We start from the raw sequence: 21,368 nt of genomic DNA, 5'->3' as shown, positions 1-21,368 counted from the left end.
AAATCGTAATAATCGACTGCGACTTGAAGCCGATTTGGGCTTAACTCCGACCATAGGGCTTGCTGCAAAGTAAAAATATGATTTTAGTTTTCCTAACAATATGCAAAACTTTAAATAAGATTATATTACTTCGTAGAACTTTCATGTTTAATGGAAAATGCGATTTCTTGAAAAATCGCGTCGCACCAGATCGCGTACTTCGGGGGTGTGGCAAGAAATATTCGCGATCTATTGCAAATATTCTGTTGCAATTTTACTACTGATAGATCAACGTTAGCTGTAGGAAATCGGATTAAACTTATTGTTTCAAGGAGCAGATTAGCAATCAATCACTAATTAACTGCCAGACGTATGATTGATTTAGGGACCAAAAATTGACTTGCAATTGTGTGAGACGGGCTTCACGGGGCATCGGGCCGCATGTAATCGTCGTTTGTGGTGATGGCATCCAAACTTTCGTACTGATTAACAGGAGGTTCATCAAAGACTGGGTTTTCATAGGTTGACTCTTCTTTAACGGACTTTGTTCTGCTTGCCTTGGGAGGCTGAGGGTCAGAGGTTGTTTTCGAATATCTTCTCCTGCATACAACAAGATGAACAAAAGGAAAAAACAATATCATTATCACCATGGTCACTTTGTTTGGCGTCGCCTGCGTCTGGGAGGCGAAAGCTATCTGAATCACAATGACCCACAGGTCTCTCCTGCTGATAACGGATGATGTAGGTGGACTACATAAGAAAGAAATTGGTAAAGAAGAAGAAAACATTTCGAAAAAAATGTCTGATTTGCGTATTTTTTATAATTACCCCGAAGTTTAATTGAAAAAAAAAACACACATCACAATAGGTCAGCATGCTCAGGATTAAAATCTTGGCGGCACGTCGCCCGTGAACATAATATGCAAAGGACATTTGATTTTCTACCCAAAGAAAAACGTCATCCTAGGGTCTTTCATATATATATTTCACCACAATATATCTAGAATATACAGTTTTCTTCATCAAAGTGCATTTTCTCTCTTACTTTTTTTTTTACCTTACCATAAAAATACGAAGGCGATAGCGATGACAACAGCAACAAAGAACGTAATTGCAAATAGGGCCCATGGAACAGCTGATCCCGAAGCGCCTGTATGAAGAAAAGTAATCATGATAAAAAGTTTTTAATGGCATATTTCTTATGTTATTATTATTAGTGCAATATGATATGATGATGATAATGACAACCATTATTATGATAAAGATGGTGATAATGATAACAGTTATAATGATAGTGATGAAAAATATTGATAACAATTATGATGAGGATAATGAGAATGGAAATGATCATAGTAATAGTCATAAGAACAAAAATGATAATAACATTAATATGAAAGTGATAATAGATATTCGCAATTTAGTGAAAATGTCAGTTATCAAAGTCCCATATCCACTTGGAAGAGTGTTGACGGTAAATTTTAAATTATTGCATTAGCTTTCAATCACTGGGGATTTTTCTCAGATTTGGTATAAGTGAAAACAGAAATAGGAAATATAATTTATATCATGATTATTGCTTTTACTATCATTATCTCTTATCAGTGTTACTGATACCATGTTACCATCATCATGATCATCTTCAGGATGGCCTTCACCATCATCATATTCATCATTTTTTAATTGTAATTTTTCACATTATTCCTTTGCTCTTACTTAAAATTCACTTAAGATTCAGTCTGATACAAGATTGATGTAAATAAAACAAGAGGAAACTAATTGACGCTCTGTAAACATTCTTCAGTTGACGATGCTTTACTTTATTTTCAACGTCATCACGAAATTATCGTAATTATTATAACTTCAAATACCCAAACTGCTGTTATAAATACCTGTTTGATATGTCGTCACCGAAGACGCTTCACTTGGTGGACCTTCGCTTTCTTTGTTCCATAATGTGATATAAACGGAGTACCGAGTATCGGGTTCAAGTGAGTCCAGGTAATAACTTCCGGTGGTGTCATTAAACGGTATCCGTACTTGATCTTGGGTAGAGACATCGCTCATTGAAGAAAAGTAGATCGAGATGTTTGTAAAACCACTGCGACAGTTGGCGCTGGCAACACTAGATATCGGCGACTTTTTATAGACAGGGAGAGAAGATAACAATGGTATAATGACGATTGTTATTCTTGGATAAACGAAATCGATTCATTTCAACTATGACCTGTCCAAAGAAAGCGCGAAAATAGGACTACGTATTACGAAAACATCGCGAAAAAGGCGAGGCAATGTTGACCTTCACCATTTGAACGCCTAATTCATTCTTGAGTCTTTCGCATGCAGGCTAATAAGCTGAAAGCTATGACAGTTTTTTTTATTTCCAAGGAAGTGGAAAATATGAGAACATGCAGAGATGCGGGGGGGGGGGGGCTCTTATAATATCCTAATGATGGTCCTAATGATCTTACTTGCCATGTAGCAAGAACAAGTTTGATTGTGGCGTAGCAGAGAGGGTGGGACAAGTGACGTGTGTTCTGCTCGCAGAATAAAAGAGAAAAATTCGGAAAATTCAAGAATTAACAGCCACTGTCACAGTTGGAGTGACATTTCAGCTTTGACCAAGGGGACTAGCTGTTTCTATTTACATCGGGAAGGAAACCAGACTGGAGTTATGGAGAAAGTTAATAATAAAGCAATCTTACTAATATTCACTTACCTGCCATGTGATAAGAAGTTCTTCAGGAGAAGACACTTGATGAGCTCTGACGTAGGAAACGACTTCACTAGGGGCTACTCTTCCATTCAACAACGAGAACGAGAAAGGGAAACAAACGAGAATTTGTGAATTTATACCAAAACATGAATGCGCATTGTTCAATCCTGGCTGTCCTGGGATCTGTTGTATTTTACTTTCACTCTGCACTTTTTATTGTAAATAACCTCCAATGCTACAGTCTGTCGCTAAATGCACATGCGCCCATCCTTGTTTAGCTTCCAGAAAAAATAACAACCTTCAATGTGTAATATTTACTGCATAAAAGTTTAACGTTGTATAAATTTTCTGACAAAACATTCATTTAAACTATTTTAAATTATTATAGACCAATCGATAGGTCATATTTAAACCAGGTTGTACAAATATCTTACATAAACATTTTGTTTAATTAGCCTTCTCCTGTGTATCAGAGGGATTCATCATTAACATGATTGATGGTGCTCAAAGACCTCCCTAGTCGGATCGGATTTAATCCGATATCTTCCATGCGATCTACTGTAGATATGAACTTAATTTACAGCCATTGACATTTATCGGCCCCAACAACGGGTCATGAACATTAACACATAAAAACCTTCAATGACTTTCTTAGCTCTCAGGAAGTATAAAATAACTACCAGAATACCAGGCTTGCAAGCCTTAGTCCATCAACCACCGAGGGATGAAGGGAGCTAGCACTAGTGATATCATCATCCTAACTATACATTTATTTGGGTAGTACTTACGCAAACACGCAGTACTTGCAGGGAAGCTGGTCAGTGGTCCTTCGCCTCCGTCGCCCTCACGTACTACAGAAACTGCAAACAGGTAGTCACTATCAGGGTCTAGACCATCAATGAATTCAGACACATCCAAGGGGTTTCTTCGATCAACACGGATCCATGTTGGAGACACAGCATCCTTGTAGTAGACATTGTATCCTGTAACTGGAGGATCACCGATGTCGACCCCTGCCCTCCACTCAATCCAAGACAGCGTGATCGAGGTTTGGGTAGCCTCTAGGATCGAAGGCTGTCCTCTTAGCTGAGGTAAAACTTGAAGGATAAGAAAGCAAGGAAAATCAACCCCGTTTGGCTAGCTGAAAGTTTGAGACGTATGCCTCTGTCATATTTGCGGAACGCCCACCGACTTATAAAACATGGATTAGTCAAGTGTACACTGTATTAAATGCTCTTAAATTTCCTGAGGAAAAATAAATGCCTCCATCTAGATATAATGACATGTGCCACATGAGGGACTAGATTGCTTAGTAGAGTCCAGCTTATTAGAGAATACTCTTCAGATCATCTGCCTTTTTTAATCAGTGAGGCTCGTGGCTCGGAGTCCACTTGCTATGATCGAATTTAAAGTTGCTTTATCTAGCATTCGTGTGTGCTTCAGGGGCGTCGATCCATTTTTCAGATTGGGGGGGGGCAAAATCATGAATCAATTTTCCAAAGGCGCTCGATCACACAAACACACACATATGCCTATATATATGTGTACATATATATATATGTATACACACACACGCACACACACACACACACACACACATATATATATATATATATATATATATATATATATATATATATATACATATCTCACCAGCAGATTAATGCGAGCGCGAAGCGCGAGCTGAAAATTTTGATATTTCGATCTGAAAAAAAATTGAGTTTAATGGGCGTTTTTAATAAAGAACAAGATATATATATCCAACAAAAGATTATTGCAAATCGAAGTGGGAGTTCTTTTAAAGTTTAGAACTGAAAACGGGACCATATTCACCTATTTAATCATGGAAAGTATGGGTTTTTGTTACAAAAATGATGCGAGCGCGAAGCGCGAGCTGAAATTTTCTGATATTCCAATCTGAAAAGTGGACATTTTGAGCACGATTTTAGACAAAGAACGAGTTGTGTATCTCAATCTCACTTGCTGATTTCTGTGTAACATTGCAATCTTATTTTATTTTCAGCACATGCGGAATTATTGGGGGGGCAAAATGATGTTTGCCCCCCCAATATTTTCATTGGTGGGGCGATCGCCCCCCCTGCCCCCCCATAATCGACGCCTCTGGTGTGCTTCATGTCATTTGTTCATTGGCTTTAATTCAAATTACCCTTTTTTGTAAAAAGTCGGAGTGTAGGCTTACTTCCATCAGGCCCATAACGAACGGTACGATTCAATCATAGCTATGACATCTTTTTTATTATTTTTTCAAGTAATACAAGTCTTTGCTACATCTATATACGAAATTATATAGAGTATGCTGGTATTGTATAAAAAGGCTATGAAAAAATATTATGAAAGACCATTTCCATTTGCATGAATATAGCAAGCTCAATTTATGGAAAAGACTTTCTTTAAAAAAAATCGTCCTTATTGGAGACTTGTTTCTTCATCTTAGATAGTTAGATACCTACTGTTTACGTCAGCACGGACGACATTACTTCTGTAGTTATCCACATCATAGATTATACAGACAAACAGATCATCTGCAGCTACCTTATCGACTTGGAAGAAATCGACAATTGTCGATTCCTGCTGGAGATCTCCGATTCTTGTAATCCCTTCATCCGACAACCGTCCTTGGTCAGCGGTTACCCGGTAGAGCCGGACAACCGGTTGTGCTGACGACAGATACTCCTCCTCCCCACCATCTATTCGGCAGGTGAATCCGAAATCCGGCTGGCCTTCGTTCTTTGGTACATTTTCAATTTCGATTGTACCTGTACAGGATGAAACGTGTTTGTAGAAGAAATATAGATGTAGCAGGCACTTCGTGCGCATTACACCATAGGTTTGTTGTAAAAACGGAAGTTAAACTAAGAGCAATATGGCCCTCAAATGACAGGGGTATTCATTAGTGGCAAGGGTCACGGGAACAGTGACAGACATAAAGATTGCAAAGGTAAATGTGACAAAGGTGACCGGGACTAAAATGGCGGAGGTAAAACTGGCACTGGTTAAAATGATAGGGATGAAAGCGGTATAGGTAAAAATGACAGTTGTAAAACGACTTTCACACTGTATAGGGTGAAATACACATGAAGGAGGGCAGAAACAACAAACAAGGTTAAAATGAGAGAGGTTAAATGGTAGCAGAGGTACAAATGGCAGTGCTAAAAAAAGTAGGAGGATAGCATGGGTAAAAATTGCTTTGGTAAATTTGAGAAGGGGGGGGGGCGGAAATGGTAGGGGTGCAGTAGGATTTATAAAATGGGGAAAATACCTATATATGCAGAAAGGGTTTACAAACCGATCTGGAGGTCAGATTTTTATTTGATTTTTCAAAGTGATCATGGTCATAACGAAGCATTTATTTCCATATGGGAAGGAAAAAATACTGTTCTAAAATATACAGGCGAGAAAGCGAAGTGACCAAGCTGATTTCGAAGGCAACTTCCCCCACTTTTTGTAATTAAATTGAAAATTTCTCGATATTATCATGTTAATTTGATATTCAGTATTCTTTTGATTCTTAATGTATTTTTGGTTTATTTTTAAGAGATGTAAAAATGAAATGAAATTTATTTTGGGAAATAAATCTAGGACCCTTTGCAGAAAAATTGTAATTAAACAGAACTCCAAATATAAAAGGAAACTTCAATTTTACCCAATCAAAAGCACCAACTTCGGATTTACACCAGAATTTCGTTCATTTAACCCTGATGGACATTTTGGCTTGTATTGTAAATTTGTAAAAAGCTACTGAAATGGAATATCAAAAATATGACGGCAGGGGGGTTCTCCGGCTGCATGCGACCGCGTATCTGCAACTCACCTGAGCAGCTACTGCCAAACCTGCCATTAATGCATTCTGTAAAAGAAATATATTATTATAATTGTCATTATTATCATTGTTGTTACAAAAAAAAAGAATATACCAAGGAGCATTATCACTTTAATAATCCTTTAGAAAAGTGAATCCATAAGTTGGACAATGACATTTTCAGGATTTGCCAAAGACCCCCATTGTTCTTAATAGTATCTCAGACTCATTCCTTTTTATATTTATATTCTGGGTCGAGTGCAGTACTGAAGTTGCTAAAGGAAAACACGACACGAATGGGAATCGAACCCACGTTCCTCAGATTAAAAGACGAGAATCTTAAGACTTCAAACCACGAGGCAAATACGGTTTCCCCTTAAAGGGGAATTCAGCCTTGGCCATAGAATGTTGTGTTGGGAAGGAGAAAAATGAATTAAACAGAATGGTGAAAGTTTGAAAGAAATCGGACAAGCAATAAGAAAGTTATAGCTGCTTTAAAATTGAGATCACTAATACCATATAGATATCAAATTGGCAACTGGGTAAGTAAATCATGACAAAGGGCAAGGACAACTTTCCCATAGGCCATGTACTTTATTATCAGGGATTTGTGGTTTTCTCCTAATTACCCATTCCCCTGGGGCAGTAATCTAAATATAACCCAGGTAGTATATTGTTTAATGTCCTCATGAAAGAAAAATACAATTTGAAATAAAACTTTTGGGGAAAATGACATTTTAGCCATAATATGTATTGAAGTACATGGAAGAGTAGTCCTTGCCTTACATCACTATGACATCTCACATAAGCGGCCAATTTGAAGTCTCCATAGGTATAGTGATTACCAATATTTACAACTTTTAAAAATTCATAACTTTCTTGTTATTTGTCCAATATTGTTCAAACTTTCACCTATCAACTTGTCTGATTTTTCTTTTTCTTATAAAAACAAGTTTTTATTTGGGTTGGATTCCCCTTTAAGAATATTAGACTTACGTTGGCAGTTGGTCCCCGTCCATCCTGGCTGGCAATCAGTAAGGCTTCCTGTACAGACTCCCGTGAACCGATCACATTCTCCTGATACACAATGACACGTCTCACTGCAACTAGCTCCAAACTTACCTACATCACATTCTAATATACAGAGTTTATTTGAAAATGATAGGAAAAGATAATAGACGTATTGAGAAAAGGTGGGATTAATCGATAGGAAATTCATTATTATTGTAAATTATGGGCTATTGTGATTTAATCATGATATCACACGTGTAGAAATACAGGAAAAATGATAATGTAATACACAGTGGTTGATTTGGTGTCATCATTTGATAATCTTGAATAAGACATACATAATAATAATAATAATGCTCAATTCTTGTATAGTGCATCACACATAGCATAGCATGTCCCTATTCTGATTCGTGTTAAACCTGAAAACGCAAAAAAAAAACGAATTATGATGGACTTTTTTTGTTACTCTTGTTTCTTTACAATCCTTTACTTCAACTTCGGCATCCTACACAGAAGGCCTATTATATCAAGGTAAATATTAATTTTGTAAGAGTTTCGAAGAACTTTAGCGCTTGGGTTCGAGTCATTTCAGTACTGGGGAATAAGTATTCCCAAATGGCCTTTGATCAAGCTTCGAAACATTTTCACACTTACTCTCTGAGTTGTTATCCGAGTTATGAGGTGATAGGAAATACATCTACAGACCTCGTCTTGAAATATTTCATATTTATGATCACAAAGTGAATATACTTAGGATTAGTTTACCTGTGGTGCAATTCAGGCTCGTGTATCCCGGTGCACAAGAACATCCATAAGGGTCTGGTAAACAGATTTGAACTCCTCTACAAGCTGTATCGTCATCAACTGATGCATTACATCTGTATTCACATGATCTTCCCAATCTGTTAGGTCCACAAGCTGTATAGCAAAGGATGAATCAAAGACATAAATTAAAAATGTGTTTTCGATTGTCGGGAGAGCTCATAACATGTCTTCCCCCTCCGTTTTGATTATATAGATACCGGAATGAACTATTATTCACAATTAATCTACTTGAAATAAATTTGTCCAATGAAAGTGCCTATAGGCCAACCAATTGTTTATATGGTGTGTGTGCCTTTGAAGGTTTGTGTATCTGCCGATAATGTGCAAAGGGAGTGTGTGCTAGTGTGTAAACGTGAGCATGGATATCACTGTGGTGCGTCGTGTTGGTGGGTGGGTGTGTGTTTATGGCCACATTGATGCAATTCTCTAGGTTGTGTGCGAGAAAGAGCAGCTAAGTCCGGCGCCTTGTCAGCGATAGTCCCGTGTTTGATCCCCGACATGGCAACAATGCCCTGTAGCAACGCTTTTCGTCTTTTCTCTTATTTTGAATAAACGATAATCATTTAAGATTTTTTTTTTTATAGAAATGTGCATGTATATGTAGGTTGAAGGTAGCCGTGAAGGCTGTATGATTACGAATGAGATCTACACGTAGGTTTGTTTGTTGTTGTTTTTTGACGTGGAGGATAGACAAAAGTAATATTACCGTCTTGGCATGTATCTCCCATGAATCCTGGAGCACAGATACATTGTCCTGTTTCATCACAAATCCCTCCGTTATAACACGAAGAACAGCTCATATCACAGTCCGATGATGAATTATATCGACCAAGAGGGCAATCTGTAGAACATGGGAGACAATTATTGTATTACTGCGTAGGTCTCTTTACTCAGTAGCGTAATGAGTGAAAAAAAAGGGAACCAGAAAAAGAATTTAGAATCCAATTTCTAAAAAGCTGTGAGCGAGCATTTTTTTTAAAGTATCTATTTTTGATAAATTTGACTTAGAGTTCAGAAAATGATTTTATATGTGACCCCTTTCCTTTTCTTTTACTCCCCTTTTATTGTTGGTCGTGTTGGTTGTTGTTTTTTTTTTGGGGGGGGTCCATGACCCCAAACGCCCCCTCCCATCCTGTACGCCAATACAAATTCTCATCTCTTTCTTTTCTTCATCTCCCATTCCCTTCCCAATACCTGTCTCCCCCTAATTGATTTCTGCCCTTTATTTATCACGCCTTTTTTTCGTTTGTAGGGGCGGCACCAGGGTAGTTATATGATGTCATATCCTCTCACTTGAATAGCAGGGGAAGCGTTAAAAGACCTACTACCTTTTTATACTGTTTTATATTTTCTTTGCTATTCCCCCTTTTCTCGCTATATTAAAAAAAAACATATATTAAGAGTGGTAGGTAATGAAAGCTTGTTCGTTTTGTAACATTATGGAAAGGCAAGCGATGATTTTGAGCAAGATATGGAAATTTAGTATTACTCTATTCATTCGTCACTTTATTTGAATTAGACGTCATATCAGAGGCGCAACACAAACTTGAAAACTAAAAAACTTAAAATGCTATTTCCTTTCAAATTCCTAATACAGTGAACTTTTCTTTTTTTCTCGTCAAATTTTTTGCGACCAAAATCCCCTTTGATTTCTTTCATTTCATTTCATTTTATTTATTGGTTTCTGCAACACTTTTTCATAAGCAATGAAAACACAATGAAAATACAATAATAATATACATATAACTGACAAGCAAAACATTGAACATAATTGCATTTTCTATTATTATATATCGATTGTTAGAAGGTTGCAGGGGTTACCACTATAAGCGAAGCTTTATTTATATTTTTGGAGATTTGAAATAACAGCACCTCTTTTAAACTTGAATTGAATTTGTTTTAATCATGAAAGGAAATACATTACATAAAGGCTAATAGCGGGGGCGTGTGCCAAAGAATTAATCATGTCGGATGGAAGAAACAATGCTTTTGAGGTTGATCTCTTGGTACGGAAGGATTTGGTGTGAGTAGTTGTAGTACATTTTAGCTTTAGCATATGTATTCCCTTTAGTATTCTTTCTTTCTTAGCACAGGACTGTTGTGTGAAAGGCACGAGAGTTATTTTCTTCTCATAAGAGGTTTTTGTTACAATTAAAAAAAAACTAGATTTTAATTCGTCATGAGGACGAATTATGTGGTCTGTCATGAAATTTCATTATGTGTCGGCTAATGTATGAAATGAATCAGTAGACAATCTTGATGATAGACATCATGGGAGTAAATTTTGACCATTGCTAAATACTCACTCTTTAATGTGGTGATGATAAACGTGATGCTTATAAATATGTTGGTGATAATGCAATACGGTAAATACGAAATGAAGTATTGAGCACGTAAAATGCCTTAAAAACTCCTCAAAAAATAAGAGACGGGGCGATTTTACCGAAATCGGCTTCCCAAAAATGCGCTATGAAAGGAGCCTTCATTTTCAGAGCAGCTAATTTTTAATCTACAGTTTCATATTTTTGTATGTAAAATATTTTTAAAAATTCTATATTCTGTCAGCAATTTTTCTTTTCAGATTTCAAGCAAGAATTTTCACAATGTCAGTGGGTATCAGTTTCACAGAATGCTTGAAAATTCACAGGTGATACTTTTTGATAACTAAAATGTCTTAAAAATTTTTATTCAAAACTTCTGCTAAATTTGAATTATTTTTAATGAGAAATTTCACAATGCTACAATTTCACAGCATTCACTTCAAAACTCATTAGTGATGTATTTGATGAAAGAATTAAGTAGATTTTTTTTTCGGGGGGGGGGATGTTTGCAAAATTTCTGCAAATTCCTAAACATTTCACATTATATTTTCCGTCAAGAATTTACAATATCCATTTATTAATTGTGTATGACTTTAACATTTGCTTGAAAATTCTTTCTTGATGATTTTACTGAAAAAAGTCAGGTGAAAGATTAAAATCCAGGTAATTTTCCCCGCAGAATTTCGGGAAAATTTGTATTTAAGTAAGTTGCGTAATTCTTAATTTCACAGAAGGTATCTGAAAATTTGTTATATGTTATATTTAGTGAAAATAACCAAATAAAAAAAATCCGGAAAATTCCCCAAAATGTCCGGAATGAAATTTTTCAACACAATAGCGTTTCAATATTGTAGCGTTTACTAAGAAAATACATAAATGATGTTTTACAATGTTAAAATTACCTCTTAAAAAGTTCCGGAAAAACTACGAAAAATGTCCTACATGAAAAACCGGAAAACCAGTTGGCTTGAAATTTACAGGAAGACCGTAAAATTGATTGATAAGACATTTTCTTTAAAAAATTCTCAAAAATTAGGCCCAGAAAAAAATTTGCAAAAATTTAAACAGGTCACAACACAATGATGCTGTGGTCAAAAGTGAAAATTATTCATTTTACGTTATTTGTAGACAATTTTTTCGACTACAACATATCAAAATTTCAGAGAAAACTGACCACTAATAACGAAAATACGGTCAAATATGCATAAATACGTTGACGTATGTTGCGAAAATGTGTAATTTTTATTTTTTTAGGTTATTTTGTGGTATTTATGCAATTTCCAGATGAGATATTGACTATATCGACAAGTGAGAAAAATTGGGGGTCAACGGACTCCCTGAAGAGCTACAGTGAATTTTATATAGGCATATTTTTGCCCACTTATGACTTATTTTGCGAGTTTGCACGCGCGTGCAATGCAAATTTGAATGGACGCGCATTCCGGTATTATTGGTCGTAAGAGGCTGAATGAGGTATCAAATTAATCAGAAGATAATGGACAATGGACAGACATAAAATAAATGACGACTCGAAGAGGCATACCGATGGTAGGAGCAAGAACGCGCATGCATACCTGCGCGCGCGCAAATTCTTGACATGCTCAAAATGGCCTGAAACGTACCCAAACTTGACCACGGTTGATTTGGAGAATTTTCAAATTTTGACGCGCGCGTCGTGACCTTTGCATGACCTTTGTTGACATGTCCTGATGACTTGTCACCTGAACTTGATATGATGCAAATATGGATGATTTTTGATGATTAGTTGCGATGATATGATCAATCATTTAATTTCACAAAATGGCGCCTAGATGACGTCATCATAATTTGATAAGCTTGAAAAGTTTCGTTTCGCATGTCCATAATGATTGCCATACATGACATGAAAATCAAGGAAATTGACATGCCCGATATTGAGATAAAGTGGTTACTAGCTTTGGCAATAAAAATAAAGAAAATTCTGACGAATATAATAGGTGATCTGTCATATTCATGACAGACCACCTAATTAAGTACACAAATAAGAACACAATCATCTTCATCAATGGAAGTGGTTACATACAGTGCGTCCAATAAAAACGAAACAGAGATTTATCGATGAATTATCATCACTTAATCATAAATACAATAGGCAAATGCCCTATCTTTGTAATAGAGTCTCCTCTTTTATCTGCAATAAGTTATTATTCTCCATTCACAATTGAGTGAGCGAAAACAATTTGAAGTAAGGATACCAAAACGCTACTTGGCGGGCGGCATCTTGGTTTAAAAAGAAAATAAAAATTTCCAATATCTGTTCTTTAATTTGATTCCTCAATCTCAGAAAATGGTCAAGAAATACCTGAATTTCTAAATTCAGATAGGGCCTACCCCCTGCCAAATGACCTTTTAGTGTTCTTTCTTCAAATTATTTTTACTCACTCATGCGTGAATGAGAATTGTTTTTACGTTTACATCAAATGAAGGAGGAGACTCAACGCTTTATAATGATAGGTCATTTGCGTATTGTATTTGTGATTAAATTATTATAAATCATCGCATTTGTTCTAAGAAAAAACATGTTTTTTTATTCTGACTTATTGCAATATTCTTATGAGAAACTAAATTGTCATGATGTACTACCCAATCATGCATGTGAACAGAAAATTGGGTATAAAATAAATCTACCTGTCTTCAATTTTTTTTCTATATATCTAAAAAAAATTATTGTTGTGGACCTAACCCCTTCTGCAAGTAAACTGAAGTGAATTCAATCTCTTTTGATTAATTTTTTTGTTTGGGGGGGGACTTTCATTCACGTTTTCATTTGAATTTCAATCTTTTTTTTTGTGACTAAAAATTTAGAGGTTTAGAGTAAGAAAACAATAAAATTTATGAAAAATTTACCTAACCCCTGTTGACAAATGAGTTCTTCAGAAGATTTATGTTGCAAGAGAGGTTAGGTCCACTCCAAGAAAATGTTTTTTTTTAATTCTCCCATATTGCAATATTCTTATGCGAAAATGAAATTTTATGATACTCTACCATGAAACATAAAATTGGGTATAAAAGAAATATACTTGTCTTCATATTTTTTAAGATATTCTTTTCCCCAAAAAATATCTGTGTGGACCTAACCCTTTTTGCAACTAAACTGAAATGGACCTAACCCCTTTTGAAAACAAAGTAATATTTCGTTGCCATTTTAGTTCACCTTTTGATAGGAATTTCAACTTTTCTTTGGTATCATCTTATAGAGCTACTAAAAATTCATATATTGAGACATAAAAATCAAATTGGATGAAAAATGGACCTAACCCCTTTTGCCAGTGAGCTCTTCAAATGTGACCAAGGTATTAATCTCGGTTCCGTGTTTTTTTGTGGGACGCACTGTATAATACCACCTTCAAAATTTACTTATTACAATAATTACTTTTTCCTGTAAAAAAACTTACCCCTTACAATGACTCTCATTAATCCACCTCTGCTCTGGGCTCTAATGGCATAGACATGAATTTCATAAACGCCTTCTTGTGATTCTTGTATTTGACCACTGATCGTATAATTTATGTCTGGAGAAAGCAAGATGATTTCAGGCGAATCTTCCGTTTCATTGAAGCGCCAGAAGTTGTCTCGTTCAGATTGGTATATACGGTCAAATTGAATGGACACACCGACTTGTCCTGCAGTCACGGTCTGGCTGAATCTTCCTTTGGACGGAATGAAATATGCTAAAAACAAAACAAAAAAGTGTTGAATTGGACTTGTTATTTGGAAAAAAAATAGTATCTCGGTGCAGACTGTCCCTTTAGCTCAAGATATGGTAAAATGCATATTGTTTGATTCACATAAAAAAGGTAAACTGGACACGCAGTTATCATTAAAGATGGCATATCTTTTGTAAGAAAATTGACATATCGAGCTTTGATTGAGATCTGTGATAACGTATTCTGTCATGGGTATATGGGCAGGTTAGCATTAATTGCTAAAATATGATGAATGTAGAATTTTCCCATAGGTGAGTCTACAGATTACATGTACCTGCAGAAATCGATGCTCTTCCAGCTTCAGAAGCCGTCCAAATTTCGACACAGTGACAGTAACTATTCTTCTGCCAAATGTTCTTGCAGAGTAAGGAATTTATTCGGCACCGATCCTTGCCAGTGCAGTAACGAGCGTCAGAATGCACAGACGCCTGACACACGAGGAAAGTTTAGGTTTCTCAATATAAATTTTGTGAATTTTTGTTGTGATATTTCTGTAGGCCTGTGGAAGTTCTGAAATTTGTGAAAGATCTGAATGATCTTTAAATACCATCAATAGTTCGGGACGCATCAATCACATACACACGTTTTATTTCAAATTGAATTTGCAAGCAAACTGACCATTCGTAGAACATAACTGTGTTGTGTGTAAACGTCTCTCCCCTGTTCATAGATGCAGGCTATGTTACAGTGGAAAACACTCCGTCCCTCGGATAGGACGTTAAATGGAGGCCCCTTTAAGAGGAGAATCATTTCCTTTGCACGTTAAGAACCCACTGCCCCGGGGGGGGGCACTCAGTATATAAGGCATAGTGGGTATGTGCCGCGGAGGGGACCCCCATTTTTACACTCAAATTTCCGTTCCAAGGCATAGCATTTTTGCCTTGTTGAGAAAAAGAACAAAGAAAGCCGCTCCAAGGCATAGCATTTTCTTCTTATCGAGAAAAAACAAGAGAGAAATCCCCCGCTCCAAAGCTTCGCATATTTTTCGTTACGCCGCTCCGATCGCGTTGAATGAGCTGCAATTTTGGTGAAAAGCGGCCGCAGAGCTCCCCGGCGGAGGCCGCGCTAGCTGCATTATGCACGCATGACCGTTCCGTAGGGATGCATACGCGCTCACACGCTGGCGATCCGTTCCAAGGACCCCCGTTTTCACAAACATTTGTCGTTCCGAAGCCCGTTCCGAGGACCCTCCTTTTTACAATAAGCCCGCTCCAAGGCCCCCGTTTTTTGTCTCGCCCGCGGCACACCCCCACCACTTTTTTGGTCGAGTGCCCCCCCCGGGCCCACTGCACTAATCGAACAAGAGTAGGGGAAACCCCGGTGTAGTGGTCCACCCGCATTCCCCCAACCAGTTATCGGGAGGATAGACCTGCCGGTCACAGTTCTGTGTGCGCGCCCTTGTACGTAGGCGACCCAGATTGGCTGGCTCCTCCAATGCACCTTTGAATGTCTTTGACAGATATATGGCGCTGTACAAATGCTTTGCATCATCATCATCATAACTGTACAATATTAACTGCTCCCTACTACTGTACCTGCATTGTACCAGTTCATCAATGAAGAAATTCATGTACCTTTTCATGAGGGCGCCATCATTATCAAGTATATAGCTAATCGCTCACGATCGTGTTCTCCTGCATTATTTTGAATTGCCTTAATCATGTTTAATGAGTAATATATTTTTTGTTGATATTACTGCATGATCCAACGCTATACTACAACAATATTATTCATTATTTTGTTATACATCACATTTGTGCATATTGCTTGTGAATTTATACATGATGCACTGAATGCAGAAATAAAAGCAATCAGTAAATGAATCAACGTGTCAAAATATTTTGGTTGAATAGGTTAATAATGTTAATACCAGTAGATGCCTCATTGTCTTAGACGTAACATGTTTCCTAAGTATAATTTGTGATTTACAAGCTTGGCGTTATACCACCACCAAAAGCTGTCCTGGCACTTTCACTCTGAGGAAATAATCGCTTTACCTTAGAACTTTTGGGAGTGCTAGAAGAATTGGTGCTGTTTAACTGTTCCGTCTTTTTCATGTGATGAATAATTTCACTTCAGAGATGTTTCCATATTGATTTATGTCCAAAATGAATTTGCCAACATACCCATTAATGGTTAGATTAGTAGTTCTCCTAATTTAATCCTGATTTGCCATCATATACTTTGTTTACTGCTCTATTGACACACCTGTATTAAGTGGGGAAGTAATTACATGTGCGACACCACGCAGAAGCCGACATGCTGTTTCCGGCGGCCATTTTGGATAACAGACAGGAATGGCAGCTCTATTATATAGCTCTCGAGGTAAAAAATAAATAGTAATAATAACAAGAAATGGGAGGGGTACTGTAATATAATGCATGCCGGAACCCATAAATATCATCTGCGCTTGTTTTATTGTATTGTATTTTGTATTTTATTTATTTAATCTCTATCACAAAGCCCCTTTCAGCCAGAAGCTGCTTTTCAGCAAGACCGTGGACAAATCATCGCGACGAGAATTGTGTCCGATATTCGTGATGTGTGTCATTTATTTCATGTTATTCCACGTGACTTTTTTGTAGAGTCACGTGATGATCTCTAATGGTAGGCGTGACCGCATCTGTTTGCAATCGGATTGCACTTAATCTTTGCCACAGCTATATTAAGAATAAAAAAATCGCTCTATAGGGACACCAGTTGGTGTCGGTTTTAACATCAGCCTTACCGTCTGATCTGAGGAATATCGTGGGTACTACTGTTCTTACTCCGTCTGCTGACGATTCACAATAGAAAACACCGTATGACCCATAAGGTTGAAGTGGCCTTAAATCCGTGTGATATATATTGGTCGTTTGATGGTCTCCGCTTGACAACACCTCTGGATCAGGAGGGGGTGGGTTGGGTGGACCGGGTAAGTCAACTGCATTCCTGGTATAAACATATCTACCCGTAGAAATGACAGCATTCGCTTCGGCATAACATTCAAAGGACGGATAGCCATTTTCTGTACTTGTAAAGCCTCGGCTGACTGTCATCAGATAGTTGGATTCTGCATAAACTATACAAAATAAACAGGTGTATAGTGTGTTTGAGGATGTATGTGAAGATATCCAATTTCTGTCACAAAAAATATTCAATTCATGACATCTTTCAGCCAAGTGGTTCGAAGAGGCCTACTCGCGTATTCATTTTGGATTTCTTCAATGACTACAGCAATTAGTCTCTCATCACATGCTTATTTTCCTTCGCATACATTCGTAATTCCGAAGCTTCGTAATTCCGAAGGTTCGGTTATTCCGAAGGTTCGTATTTCCGAAGGTTCGTAATTCCGAAGGTTCGTCAATCCGAAAACGAAATAAGGTTCGTAATTCCGAAGGTTCGTTAATCCGAAAACAAAATAAGGTTCGTAATTCCGAAGGTTCGTTAATCCGAAAACGAAATAAGGTTCGTTAATCCGAAAACGAAATAAGGTTCGTTAATCCGAAAATTAAATAAGGTTCGTATTTCCGAAAATGAAAATAATTCATTTTGGTAACAAAAACGATGTTGTCATTACAAGATTACACGATATTATGCAATGATAGTAATAACGATCGATGACGTGTGTTGGGGCCAAAGCATGTATTTCATTAAGAATGGCGCCCTGATCAAGCATAGGCTAATTTCGATTTTATCTGAGCAATTGCTGCCTATAAGCAAATGGTTTAATTAAAGATGCAGGGGATCAAGTGTGTTGGAAGCGTGCGAGCAACCTCTAGATAATAGGATTTGTATTGGAGGGGATGTCATTTTTAATAACAGCTTCTGCTGGTAATAAAAATAAAAATAATACTAATAATGATCCTTGTGAGATGTTTAAAGCGCGAATCGCAAGCTGAAACTAGTAGACATTTCATGTAACAAGACGTGAAGTGAGCATTCGGAGCATTTTTTGTAATCGTGAGAAAGATGTGTATCTTTCTAAAGAATTAATGCGAGGGCGAGTTGTAATTTGTTTATATACTGACCTGGGGCCCGTTGCATGAAACTTTTTACCTGAGAAAACTCAGGTTGTTTTTACAGGAGTTTTTGCCCTGTGCTAAAGTAATTGGCGGAAATCAGACTAACCTTAGTTTTCAGTTTTTACCAGAGTTTTCTCAGGTAAAAAGTTTTATGCAACAGGCTTCAGAAAGTAATCTTTTAAGGACTGCATTTAGTGACTCATGAATAGAATACATGTATATATCTCACGAACTAAATAATGAGAGCGCGAACCGCAAGCTTAAAATTTGTGATATTCCAACCTGAAAACTGGACATTTCATACTTCTTTTTTGTAACCAGGAATAGAATGAGTTCCTCAATAAACAATACTTGATGCGAGCGAGAAACGTGAGCCAACCTGAAAACTGGACATTCTATAGCATTCTTGTAAAAAAAATAATAATAGCTGGGAGAATAGTTTTCAGAACTGAAGTGGCTTCCCTGGGTAAATGATATCTTTATCAATATCATCATTCTAGGCCCACATGAAATTTCCAAAAGTTTGAGCACGTGATTCGCTCACAACATCTCACAAGGATGCCCTTTTCACAGTATTGACCAAAAAGGTGAATTTTACATCTTCAGATTTGACTTTTTCCCCCAAACCGCTTGCTCTCTACGCTCGCAGAAATGAAACGTAAATATATAACTTTAGCATGTTTAGTGATCACTTAAAAAATTGTGCTCAATTTAGTTACTACAAAAACACACAACCTCTTTACACAGATGATAATCTAATGGTGAAAATATCCGTTTGCACCAAATTGGCCCCCTTTTTTTTTACTTTGCCCCCCCAAAAAAAAAAAAAATACGCTCCGCCGCCATTGGCTAAAACACGCATCGTCTTCATGGCTAACTGCAAAAAGTTCTTAAAATGTCCCCTTTAGATAAGATCAGAGCTTATCAGAGCTTTTGTTACCAAAATGAATTATTTTCATTTTCGGAAATACGAACCTTATTTAATTTTCGGATTAACGAACCTTATTTCGTTTTCGGATTAACGAACCTTATTTCGTTTTCGGATTAACGAACCTTATTTCGTTTTCGGATTAACGAACCTTATTTCGTTTTCGGATTAACGAACCTTCGGAATTACGAACCTTATTTCGTTTTCGGATTAACGAACCTTCGGAAAAACGAACCTTATTTCGTTTTCGGATCAACGAACCTTCGGAATAACGAACCTTTTTTCGTTTTCGGATTAACGAACCTTATTTCGTTTTCGGATTAACGAACCTTCGGAACAACGAACCTTATTTCGTTTTCGGATTATCGAACCTTCGGAATAACGAATCGTCGGAATTACGCCACAAATGTTCGGATTAACGAACCCTTTTTCGTTTTCGGATTAACGAACATCGAGGTATAGGCAATTTACGTGTTTCGGAATTACGAACCTTCGGAATAAAGAACCTTCGGAATTACGAAGCTTCGGAAATACGAAGTGTAACCATTTTCCTTATATGCACGAAGTGATAATTCAAATTCAATGCTCCACCAACATCGGATTGAAGCAATATAATTCGACGGGCCCAGATATGGAATATGGTGTAAAATTCTTTGTAAGCTACGAGCGAGCGAGTGACCGAGACAAGAAAAATGGCCTGTTTCATTCAAATGTCTATTTTTTGGGATAAATTTATTACATTATATTCAGATCATATATCACCTTTACCCTTTCCCTTTCCTTCTCCTCTATTTTTCCTCGGTCGTGAACATTTTGGGTATTCATGATGGCCCCAACTTACATTGACGAGTGGATACCATGCGCGACCCCAAAGAAAAACACGTAAAAGGGTGTTCTTTTCAAGATATAGGGCACGTTCCGTACTTAACGTGATAAGGGTATCAAAAACACAAAAATATTGTGGTATCTATTTATTCGCTCGGAAAAATACGTGTTTAGGGTCAAATATGCGGGGATGGTAAAACAAAATAAAAATGCTTTATAAAGGATGTCCTTTTTGCCCCAACACTACGTGTTTAGAGTCCGATTTGCGCGAGGTGTGGAAGATGGGGCCGTTTTAAACAAAATAATGGTGTCTAAAGGTATAAAACCGACGACCGACTGATGCGTGACATGATAAAATATCTCTGTACTTGTTAGGGGTTCATTACAGGGAATACTTGCTATAGAGTATCGTATTGTTTCCAATACTTGTTAAGGGGTGCATTCTCAGAATATGGAAAATACATCGCTGTACTTGTTAATGGGGCTCAGTTTTGGGAATACTTGCCAATAGTATTTGTTTCCAATACTTGTTAAGGGTAGGGTTTCACACGCCAATACTTGTTAAGGGGTGCATTTTCAGAATATAGAAAATACGTGTTTAGGGTGCTTTTCAAGACCCCGTGGTCGCGTATGGTATCCACTCGTCAATGGAAGTGCCCCCCCCCCCGGGCCCCCAAGCCACCATTTGTCCTGTACGCCAGCGGAAATGGGTGAGCTTACGATCTATACCTTTTAAGAAAATACCGACGATAAACAGTATCCAAGTTTTTGCGGGTGTGATCTTAAGGGGGGGGGGGGGGTCGAAAGATGGTTCATTTGGGACATATCTTAATAGGAAGGAAGTTCGTGCATGGTACGGTTTTTCTGTCGCCAAAAAATGAAAACAAAAATTATAGGCCTACTCACCTACAAAAATGAGAAACCACAATAAAACTTCCATCAAGAGAGCATGATGACATGATACACATTGAGACATCTTGATTTGAATAGATCGACAACTCGGTTGGGATGGTTGGTGTCGGGGAAATAATAATCAACGTTATACTGTAGTAGCAAATCCCTTGTGATTATTATTATGTGATTATTATTACATGAATAAAGCTACTCGCGCCTCAATAACCAGAAACAATCAATATTTGTTATGATGACGTCGGTGAACATGATTTCCTGTTGTTTTGAAACCATTTATGGTTTGC

General features: G+C 37.2%; 2 protein-coding genes across 2 annotated transcripts; both read right to left on the bottom strand.

Annotated features, from left to right (window-relative positions):
- Positions 1-340: 340 nt before the first annotated feature.
- On the bottom strand, positions 341-2,124 carry LOC121431199. The gene is made up of 3 exons (XM_041628708.1): positions 1,869-2,124; positions 1,042-1,129; positions 341-579 (listed from the first exon to the last, which is right to left on the bottom strand). Exons 1-3 carry the CDS (start codon positions 2,041-2,043, stop codon positions 402-404), a joined length of 441 nt encoding a protein of 146 aa, XP_041484642.1. The 5' UTR covers positions 2,044-2,124; the 3' UTR covers positions 341-401.
- Positions 2,125-2,680: 556 nt separating this feature from the next.
- On the bottom strand, positions 2,681-21,245 carry LOC121430594 (angiopoietin-1 receptor-like). The gene is made up of 10 exons (XM_041627912.1): positions 21,079-21,245; positions 17,144-17,476; positions 14,104-14,379; positions 9,055-9,189; positions 8,289-8,441; positions 7,509-7,646; positions 6,525-6,560; positions 5,164-5,469; positions 3,481-3,789; positions 2,681-2,769 (listed from the first exon to the last, which is right to left on the bottom strand). The coding sequence occupies exons 1-10, from the start codon at positions 21,146-21,148 to the stop codon at positions 2,681-2,683; spliced, it is 1,845 nt and encodes a 614-aa protein (XP_041483846.1). The 5' UTR covers positions 21,149-21,245.
- Positions 21,246-21,368: the final 123 nt, after the last annotated feature.

Source organism: Lytechinus variegatus, chromosome 17 (assembly GCF_018143015.1).
Source record: "Lytechinus variegatus isolate NC3 chromosome 17, Lvar_3.0, whole genome shotgun sequence".
NCBI classification, from domain to species: Eukaryota; Metazoa; Echinodermata; class Echinoidea; order Temnopleuroida; family Toxopneustidae; genus Lytechinus; species Lytechinus variegatus.
Note: the sequence above shows the minus strand (reverse complement) of the source record. Positions and strands in the feature narration are given on the sequence as shown.